At 55.8% G+C, this 10110-nt stretch overlaps 1 protein-coding gene across 1 annotated transcript; it reads right to left on the bottom strand.

Annotated features, from left to right (window-relative positions):
* Positions 1-1031: 1031 nt before the first annotated feature.
* Positions 1032-7966, bottom strand: LOC148593749 (zinc finger protein 692-like). Its single transcript, XM_088529639.1, has 11 exons — positions 7821-7966; positions 6544-6575; positions 5617-5904; positions 4838-4883; positions 4650-4751; positions 4260-4328; positions 2651-2713; positions 2355-2433; positions 2116-2230; positions 1736-1835; positions 1032-1346 (listed from the first exon to the last, which is right to left on the bottom strand). Exons 1-11 carry the CDS (start codon positions 7964-7966, stop codon positions 1058-1060), a joined length of 1329 nt encoding a protein of 442 aa, XP_088385765.1. The 3' UTR covers positions 1032-1057.
* Positions 7967-10110: the final 2144 nt, after the last annotated feature.

The raw sequence follows: 10110 nt of genomic DNA, 5'->3' as shown, positions 1-10110 counted from the left end.
CGGATTCTCTCAACTCGCAGGTTTCTAGTGAGCCCTAGGAGAGCAGATTGGGCTGGTTTAGGTTTATTTTATTAATTCTGGGATTTTAAAGGTGTCCCAAGGCCGGGGTTGCCTCCGCTCGGGATTGTTCCGGGAGCTGCCGGCCGCGGCGCGGATCTTTTCCCTCTTTTCCGTGTGTTCTTGCGCGCGCTTCCCACCCTCGTGTGATTCCTGCTCTTAACGTCCCGTTGTCCCTGTCACTGTTTAGTGGGGAAATAAAAGTTGCTGTGCAAAAACCCATGGAGGCTCCCACTCTTCCCTGTGTCCTGGTGGCTCCGAATCCACCTTAATCCCCGGATGGATCCCAAATTTGAGGAAAAAGGCAGGTGAAAGAGCCCTCAGGTGCTGCGCTCCATAAGGAAATATCTGGCTGTGTCTGTGGAGCCTTTCGGAGAGCGGAGAAGCCGTTTTGGGAATGTCGTCCTCCAGCTCCCTTGGGAAGAGCCGTTCTCCTAGGATGCTCCCTTGGGAAGAGCTGTCCTCCTAGGATGCTCCCAAGAAGCAACGGTTGCTGATCCTTGGATGGGAGAGCCTTGTTGGGATTTGGTGCTGTTTGTGGCTGGAAAAAGGAGGATTTGGGGCATGGCTCCGCTTTCCCAGTGCTCTGCTCCAACTATTTTTCCCAGACTTGCATCCCTCTTCGTACAAGCTCTTCCCAGGTGGGATCCGGAGCACTGCCGCTGCAAGCAAAGGGCTAAAAAATGCTTAAAACAGTAGAAACCTCCCTGGTAAGTGGCTTTAATCCCACCTCCAGTGACATTCCCAAATATTCCCGGTGAAAATCCCTGTGCTGCAGGAGGGCCCTGACCCTTTTTTGAGAGGATGCCCGGAATTTCCCCATCCTAAGAAGCCCAAATTCCCTTCAAGCCCATCCTGGGAGCAGCGATATCCCCTTTTTTCACCCTGGAGGAGTCCAAATCCAGCTGGAAAAAGCCATGTTTCCCAAATTTTGGTACAGTTTCCTGCACCATAGTGGGGAAAAAAACCATGAATTTACGGAATTTACACAAAAATAACTTTATTGGGATGCCAATGCGAGGGCTGGAGCAGGAGCTGGTGTCTCCGGCAGGATTCCAGGTGTCTCCAGCTGGATTCCAGGTGTCTCCGGCGGCATTCCAGGTGTTTCCGTCGGAATTCCGGCCGCCTCCGGGTGGCTTTTGCTCTTGTGTGCCGCCACGTTGTCCTTTTTCTCGAACTTTTTGCCGCAGAGCTCGCACGGGAACTGGTAGAAGACGTCGGCGTCGTGTTTCCGCATGTGCCAGTTGAGCGAGGCCTTCTGGCGGCACGTGAAGCCGCAGATTTCGCACCTGGAATGGCCAAAAACCCGGGATTCGCGGCAGGAAGTCACGGAAGCGGCAAAAGGGGCGAGTTCCCCATTGCAAGGAATGAGGCGACTGGGAAGGAGCAGCTGGGAATGATGCTCGGGATGACAGGATTGGTTTAATTTGGGATTTAGATGCACTCCCTGCTGCGGCGCTTCCGCATTCAGAGCATCGGATTCCTTCCAAGCTCCAGGAATGAGCACACTTGGCTGCATCCTGAAATTCCAGAGCGGATACCTCTGGGTAAAAGCAGTTCCCGATGAGGAACACGCTCTGTGCATCTCCGCTCCAGATAAGAAGTGCTGCTATTCCCTATCCGCTCTCCATGTTCACCTTTCCCAAATCCCCCTCTGGAAGCGGGGATTCCTACTCACTGGAGTGGTTTCTCTCCCGTATGGATGCGCCGATGGATGATGAGGTTGCTGCTGGTGCGGAAGGGCCGGGCGCAGAACTCGCAGATATAATCCCGCTTGTCTGCGGAAAAACACGGGATTCGGGAAGATCCCGGCAGCGGGAAGCAAGCCCGGAGCCTTAACATCTCCCGGGAACCCAAATGAGGAAAAGGGAATGGAAAACCAGTGCTTGGAATACAAGGAACACCAAGGGAGATGCCACCAGCCAAGGCTTGAGGTGACACTGGAATTGCGGGATGGAAAACTCTGATGAGGAGATCCCATGATTCCCTCTGATTCCATGGAGTTGTGCTCTGGGAAATTCCCAGATTTTGGGGGTATTCCCGGATTTCGGAACTCACCGCTGTGCAGCTTCTCGTGCTCCTTGAGGTGCTTCTTGAAATTGAAGGATTTTCCGCACGTCGGCTCGGAGCAGGTGAAGGTTTTTTGGTGGACATGTTGGTATTTCTTGTGGTGCTGGAGCGTTTTGGGGCAAAAAAAGGCAGGAATGAGCAAAAAGGACAATCCCAGGGGATCTCCTACTCCGGAGATTCCCGTTTTCTGGAATGCCGAGCTCTCTTCCCACCCCATCCGTCCTCACGTTCAGGTACTGCCGGTTGGAGAAGATCTTCCCGCAGCCTTCAAAGTCACAGAGGAGGATCTCACGTTTTGCCGCTTTCCTGGGAAAAAAAGAGGGAAAAACGATGGGAAAATTTCCTGGGAATCTGCCCATGGATGCATCAAAAGGGAAATGCAGGTGGATGAAGCCCTAAGGAGCCTTTGTCAGGATTATCCTGGATGAAGTTATCCCACCACAAGGAACTAAGCCACTCATCCCATCCTCCCACCTGGAAAACTGGTGGGAATCCCATTCCCGATCCCAATCCCCCTCGCTACCTGATCCTCTTGGGGCCGATCTGGGCCGCGTCCTCGTCGCGTGGCCCCGCTCCCGTCTCCCGGCTGCAGGAGGGAAAAAAGTTGGGATGGAAAATTAGGAATGGGAAGAGGATAGAAAAGGGGAATCCACGGAGCAGCCAAGGGAACCAAAATCCAGTTTATTCCCCCTTAAAAATAACCAATTATGGACAATAATTTCTCTTTTTTATAGCTAAATTCCCTTAAAATTGCACTTATAATCCCAACGTGAAGATAATGCTGTTAAAAAAGCAGTTTTCAGGCAATATCACTAAAAATACGTAAGTTTTATTATTTTTTTACAAAAGTTTTTAACACATTTTGGGAGAAATCCCATGAGATTCAACCTTGCTGAGTCCCCCTTGACATCACTTCCCGAGCTGGGAATTTTTTCCAGTTTTTCCCAATTCTGCAGGAATCCAGAGGCTCTTTCAGGCTTGAAATTGGGGGAAAAATGGGATTTTAGAGGAGGGGCAGGGACACAGTCGTATTTTCTTCTGGGAAACTCCTGGAAAACATTTTTTTTACAGCAAAATACCGCTGGTTTTCGGAGTCTCTGCAAGACAGAAGTCGCCAAAATGAGTAAAACTTGGTAAAACAAAAAAATACACAAAAATATAAAGTATTAATATATAAAATACTTACTTGGGTGTTATTTTGGGGTAAATCCATGCTTTTTTGGGACATGCAGAGGCAAGATTCCCTGTGTGGCGGTGGAGTTGAATTTCTCCAGGAAAAAGGCAGAAAAAGGGATTTTTGCAGCCTTCATTGGATTTCAAATCGTCGGAAAATTCGGGAAGCTGCTTCCTGACTCGGATTTTGGAGCCGGGAATGAAGAGCCGGGATCATCTTCCCATTTCCGCACAAGGAAGGTGAGCGGGAGCTGGGGATTCCTCGTAAAAGAGTCGGATCTTGGATTGAGAAATTCCTTGGATCGCCCCATCAAAGGCCTATCCGTCGTGAGCTTGGAGCCACCGGGAATGCCGGCTTTTAACTTGATCCCTGGTCTTTCCATGCTGGAATGTGGCTGCTTCCCATCTCAAATGCAGCGGAAAGCCCCCCAAAATACCCCCCAGCGCCTCTCCCTGCCGATTTTGGGGAGAGAAAACAGGAATTTGGGAGCAAGGAGCCTCCGGGACACTCGTGTCTCCTCCAGGATCCGCTCTGGCCCATGGAAAAATCCCTCAATGGATATTTCGGAGGCAGATCCTTTGGTTGCAGAGCAGGAGGAGGGATTGGAAACCTGGATTTTGGAAGCTGGGCTCCAAAACTTTGGAAAAGCGGCGTCTGTTTGTGATTCTTCCTCCCCACATTATTTTTTTAGGGAATTACTGCCCCAGGAGCAGATTTGGGAGGAAACGTATCCTTTGGACATCGGAATTACACTGGAAAAGGCCCAAACCGCCCTGTTTTTCACCCATCCCGTTGCACTTTGGCATCTCCCATTCCGGAGAAAAAGCTCCGCGCCGGAGCTCCAGCCAGAATCCTTTGGGAATTGGGTCCTTGGGCAGTTTCTCCAAGCGGAGGCTGAAGGAGACGGACGGGAAAAGCAGGAGGTGGATGGGAAAAGCGGGAGATGCTCCCGACTCACCTGCCCTTTTCCACGTTGTCGCTTCCTTCCCCCTTCCCGCTTTTCCGGCTCCGGCCCCGCTGCGGCTCGCTGGGAAGCAACAGGGATAGGGGATGAGCAGGGACACGAGGGCTTCAATGGCAAAAAATGGAAAAATTGGTACATTCATAGGGAAAAGCCTCCCCCATCCCAGGAAGGAATAAGAAAAAAGGGATTTTCAAGCCCAAAAAGGCATTGTTGGGATGGGATAAGCCCTGCTGGGATTGAGGATAAGAATGGGAATTCTGCAGCCGCTCTGAGCTCCCGTTTTTACCGTATTTCACCCCAAAAGCGCCATCAGACAGCGCCCGCCTCACAAGGAAGCGCCAAATCCTGCCTTTTTTCCCCCCAAAAAGCAGATTCCCGGCTCACGGATGCGGGGACGGGCGGTAGTTCTCATCCCGCGGATCGTCGGCAAACGCCAGGTCGTCTTCCTCGTCCTCCTCTTCCTCAGCCGCTCCCGGCTCCGGAGCACTGGAATTAACGCGGAGCAGCGATAAGAAGCGACGTTTTTCCATCTTTTTTTATGGAATCCTGCTGGAATTGGCACCATCGCTCACCTTTCTCCATCCGCTGCTGTCCCCGTGTCCGGCTGCGCTCCGGGAGCTACAAGGACAGGGAAGGAGCCGGGAGCACCGGAGAGGTGGGAAGAGCAGGACAAGGCAGGGAATGGAGAGGAAAACAGAGGATTATTCCCTAATATTCTAAAAAGCAGGAATTGCCCCCAGTAAAAGCTCCAAGTGTTATTTATGGCAGGCAGATGGATCTTGGAATGAAGGGATACAGTGGGAAGCTGGGGAATCCACTGGAAGCTGATGGGAGGGAATGGGGATAAGGAATGGGCATAGGGAATGGGGAAAGGGGATAAATAATAGGAGATAGAGAGTTGGAATAGGGAATAGAAATAGGGAATGAGGATAGGGATGGAAAATGGGATAGGGAATGGGGACAGAATAAGGAATGGGGGACAGGAGATTGGATCAGGGAATAGAAATAGGGAATGAGGATGGGAAATGGGCGTAGGGAATGGGGAAAGGGGATAAGGAATAGGGGATAGGGGATTGGAATGGGGATGGGAAATAGGGAATGGGGGCGGGATTGGAATAGGGAATAGAAATAGGGAATGCGGATGGGAAATAGAGGGTAGGGAATGGGGATAAGGCATAGGGGATGGGGGGATTGGAATGGGGAATAGGGGATAGGGAATGGGGGAATAGGGGATAAGGAATGGGGAATGGGGGATAGAGGATTGGAATAGGGAATAGAAACAGGTAATGAGAATGGGAATGTGAACAGAGCGTCATTCCCGGCCATGGAAGCAGAGGAATTTCTTCCCAACCTGTGTCGTCGCTGGCGTCTCCGGGATCCTCCCCATTCCTGCCGTTAGCAGATGAGTTTTCCATGCTCTCCGCTGGGTCTCCATCCTTCCCGGATAACTCGGATCCCGGCTCCCGGCCGGAGCGGGGGCCGCAGCCTCGCCAGGAGAAGCTGTGTCCGGCCACGCATTCCCACACCAGGTTGCCGCGGGATTCCGGCTTCACGTCCGGGATGAAGGCGCATTCCCGGCTGTGGCCGTGCGACAGGACCACGAGGCGCTGCAGGGCCCCGGGATCGGGATCCGACGCTCCTGCGGGATCGGCGTGCGGCAAAAAACAGGGAGAAATGGGAAAGTCCTGGGAAAGCCGGGAGCAAAAAGCGGGGAAGAGGCCGCGGCTCCGCAGGGACCTTCCTGCTTCTCCCTGCCTTGGGATGCTCCTTCCTTTGGGAATGCTGGGAAGCTCCGAGGATGGAAAAGTGGGAGCTGGGGGCACCAGGAGGTCCCCCTGGGTGGGGGGAGATGGAGAGGAAACCCCTATAGGGACCCTATAGAAACCCTTATAGATACCCTCATAGGGACCCTATAGAAACCCTGTTGGGAGCCCCTATAGGAACCCTATAGAAACCCTTATAGGAAACCCTATAGGAACCCTATAGAAGCCCTTATAGAAAATCATTTAAAAGCCCTTATACAAACTCTATAGAAACCCTTATAGGAAGCCCTATAAGAACCCTTTAGAAGCCCTTATAGGAAACCCTTACAGAAGCCACTACGCAAACTGTATAGAAACCCCCTAGAAGCTCTTATAGGAACCTCTATAAGAGCCCTATAAAAACTCCTATAGAGACCCTTATAGAAGCCCCTATACAAGCTCTGTAGAAACCCTATAGAAAATCCTTATAGAACCCCCTATAGAAACCCTATAGGGGCCCTTTCTGGGGGACCCACCTGGGCTCAGGACGCAGCCTTGGGCGCTGAACCTGACATGGGAGAAAAAGGCCGGGAAAGGAGTGTCCTGGGATGTCCCCTATGTCCCCCCGTGTCCCTCCATGTCCCCTGTGTCCCTCCATGTCCCCCCATGTCCTTCCACATCCCCCTGTGTCCCTCCATGTCTCCCTTGTTTCTGTGTCCCCCGCCCAGATCCCCTGATGTCCCCCATATCCCTCCTTGTCTCTCCATGTCCCTAAATGTCCCCCCTTGTCTTTGTCCCCCCATGTCCCATATCCCTCCATGTCCCCCCGTGTCCCTTCATGTCCTTCCATGTCCCCCCACAACCCCAATATCCTCCCACATCCCCCATGTCCCTCCATGTCCTCCCATATCCCCCCATGTACCCCCATGCCCTTCCATATCCCTCCCTGTCCCCCATGTCCCCCCCTGTCCCTTCATGTCCCTCCATGTCCCCAATGTCGCCCCACATGCCCCATATCCCCCATGTCCTCCCATATCCCCCCATGCCCTTCCATATCCCTCCATGTCCCCAATGTCCCCCCATGTCCTTCCATGTCCCCCACATCCCCCCGTGTCCCTTCATGTCCCTCCATGTCCCCAATGTCCCCCCACATCCCTCATGTCCCTCCATGTCCTTCCCTATCCCTCATGTCCCTCCATGTCCTTCCCTATCCCTCCATGTACCCCCATGTCCTTCCCTATCCCTCCATGTCCCCAATGTCCCTCCGTTCCCCATATCCCCCACGTCCCCCCGTGTCCCTTCATGTCCCTCCATGTCATCCCACATCCCCAATATCCCCCGTCCCCCCATGTCCCTTCATGTCCCTCCACATCCCCAATGTCCCCCATGTCCCCCCATGTCCTCCCATGTCCCCCCATGTCCTCCCATGTACCCCCATGGTCCTTCCATATCCCTCCATGTCCCCAATGTCCCGCCATGTTCCCCATATCCCCCATGTCCTTCCATGTCTCCCCGTATCCCCCCATGTCCCCAATGCCCACCCATGTCCCCCCAGTGTCCCCCATGTCCCCCTTCGTGTTCCTCCATGTCCCTCCATGTCCTCCCATATCCCTCCCTGTATCCCCATGTCCTTCCCTATCCCTCCATGTCCCCGATGTCCCCCCATGTTCCCCATATCCCCCATGTCCTTCCATGTCTCCCGTACCCTCCATGTCCCCCGATGTCCCCAGTACCCACCCATGTCCCCAATGTCCCCCCATGTCCCCGATGCCCCCCGTGTCCCCGACCTGTCGAGCAGCAGCCCGCGAGCTGCGCGTGCTGCGCCAGCCCCAGCTGCTCCTTGAGGCGGCACCAGCGCTCCAGGAGGCCGCCCAGGCGGATGCGGCCCCGGGCCCGGCCCCGCTCCAGCTCCCGCCGCCGCCGCCGCCGCGAAGCCTCCGCAGCCGCCGCCGCCGCCATGGGGCTGGGGGCGGGGGAACCTGCAGGCCACGCCCCATCCCCGCAACGCCCCGCCCCCCTCCGCAAGCCACGCCCCCAAACCGCCGGGGGCTCAGCCGAGGGAGTGGTGATGGGCGTGGCCTCTGTAAACCCCGCCCAGCCTACAAGCTACCCCCCCACACGTCCCGCCCCCTCCATGAAACCCCACCCTATACAGCTCCCCTGCCGCGAAGCCCCGCCCTCTCCACAAAGCCCCGCCCTCTCCACAAAGCCCCGCCCTCCCATGCAGCCCCCCAAATCGCTTGGCCCCACCCACTCCCGGGCTAGGCCCCGCCCTCCTCCTTTAGCCCCGCCCTTTGCCTTAGCCACCCAACCAGCCTCCGTAGCCCCGCCCCTCGCTCCCCCTTAGCTCCGCCCCTTACACTCGCCCCGCCCCCTCTCGCATCCGCACCTCCCTCCTTAGCTCCGCCCCCGGGGGGGGCTCCCGCGATTTCCCAGAGTGCCCTGGGGGCTCTCCACGCACCGGGGCGCCGCTTCCCCGGCCCTTAAAGCGGCTCCCGCCGGGCGCTCCCCGTCAAACCGAGCGGGCCCCCCCCGTGGCCGTGCCCCCTTTAAGAGCCCCCCCCCACCCCCTGCCATGGCTCACACAGCTCGGAGATCGGCACAAGATGGCGAAGGCCCCTCCTCCTCCCCACCCCGCGCGCATGCGCAGCTGGGCCCCGCCTCTTGCACGCCCCCTCCGCCGCAAGGCAGGCTGGGAAATTGAGTCCTGTGCACAGGCGGTGACGGGAGCCACGCGGCGTCGCCTCTTGCCCGATTTGAGGGGAAATCAACCCAAAACCGCCGCTGTGTTCCCAAATCGTTATTTCCGTCCCCCTTTTTTAAGGAATATTTCAGCCCATCAGGGCCTCAAAGGAGGGGAAGGGGGCGAAACGGCACCAAGGCGGCTTCGAGGGCCGCTCTCCTCCTCACCACAGGGCCCACCCTGGCAACGGCCGCTCCCTGTGCCGCCCCATTGGCTGAACGGGAACCAATCAGCACGCGCCTGCAGCGCCCCCCTCCGTCTGTGGCAGGAACCAATCAGCGGGCACCAAAGCGATACCTCATTTGAATACAGCCCTTATATAAAACCCTGGCCGCGGCGGCCGCCCTGAAGCCCCATTGGCTGTGACAGGGACCAATCAGCAGGTGCCATGCCGCTCCTTCATTTGCATACGCCCCCTTATATAAAGCGCAGCGTCGCCATGGTCACTCGGGCGTTGAAGTAACTGCTACGATGGCGGCTCCCAAGGGTCCCAAGAAGAGCCGGCCCCGTCGCGCTCGTCGCCCCCGTCCCCAGCGTCCCCCTCCGCGCCGCCCCGCCGACGCCGTCATCGCCACGATGCTGCGGCAGCTGCACCGCGAGCGCGTCCCCATCTCGGCCAAGGGCAAGGGCGCCATGATCTCCTACGTGCGCTGCGTGTGCGACGAGGTGGCGGCCGCCGCGCGCTGCCACCGCAGCCGCCGCCGCCGCTGCGTCATCGGCCTCCGGCAGCTGCGCGACGCCCTGCGCCGCATCCTGCCCCGGCCCGGGGCGCCCGTCCCCTCCTAACGGGGACGTCCTCCATCGCCTTCCTCACCGGAGCAACACGACGAGGGAGGAAATAGCATTTTTTACCCCCAAAAGCTCCATATATTCCATCTCTCTTCCCAAAACACACTTTTTTGAGGAGTTTCTACCCGAAAAACCACCTTTGTGCAGGAAAGACCAATATACATCCATCTCTCTTCCCAAAAGACGCTTTTTCGAGGAGTTTCTACCCAAAATCCACCTTTGTGCAGGAAAGACCAATATACATCCATGTTTCTTCCCAAAAGATGCTTTTTTGAAGAGTTTCTACCCAAAAAAAACTTTCTGGATGGAAAAGATAACCTTTCTACCATTGGAAACGCCAATATATTTCCATCGATCTTCCCAAGAGAGCCTTTTTTGAGGAGTTTCTACCCAAAAAACACCTTTCTGCAGGAAAAACGTGAGGTTTCTGGGCTCTCCTAAAGGCAATCCCGAAGGAAACGCGGTCACCAAGGACATGGAGCAGGAATTGGCCATTTCTGCACATCGGGACACAAAAAACTCCCCCAAAACCCTTTCCTGGCTGGCAGGACCTTGCAATAAAGCGGGATAT

Source organism: Tinamus guttatus, unplaced genomic scaffold, assembly GCF_059628265.1.
Source record: "Tinamus guttatus ecotype Peru unplaced genomic scaffold, ASM5962826v1 Tinamus_guttatus_pri_ptg000334l, whole genome shotgun sequence".
Taxonomy (NCBI): domain Eukaryota; kingdom Metazoa; phylum Chordata; class Aves; order Tinamiformes; family Tinamidae; genus Tinamus; species Tinamus guttatus.
The sequence above is the reverse complement of the archived record's forward strand: the minus strand, read 5'-3'. Positions and strand labels throughout refer to the sequence as shown.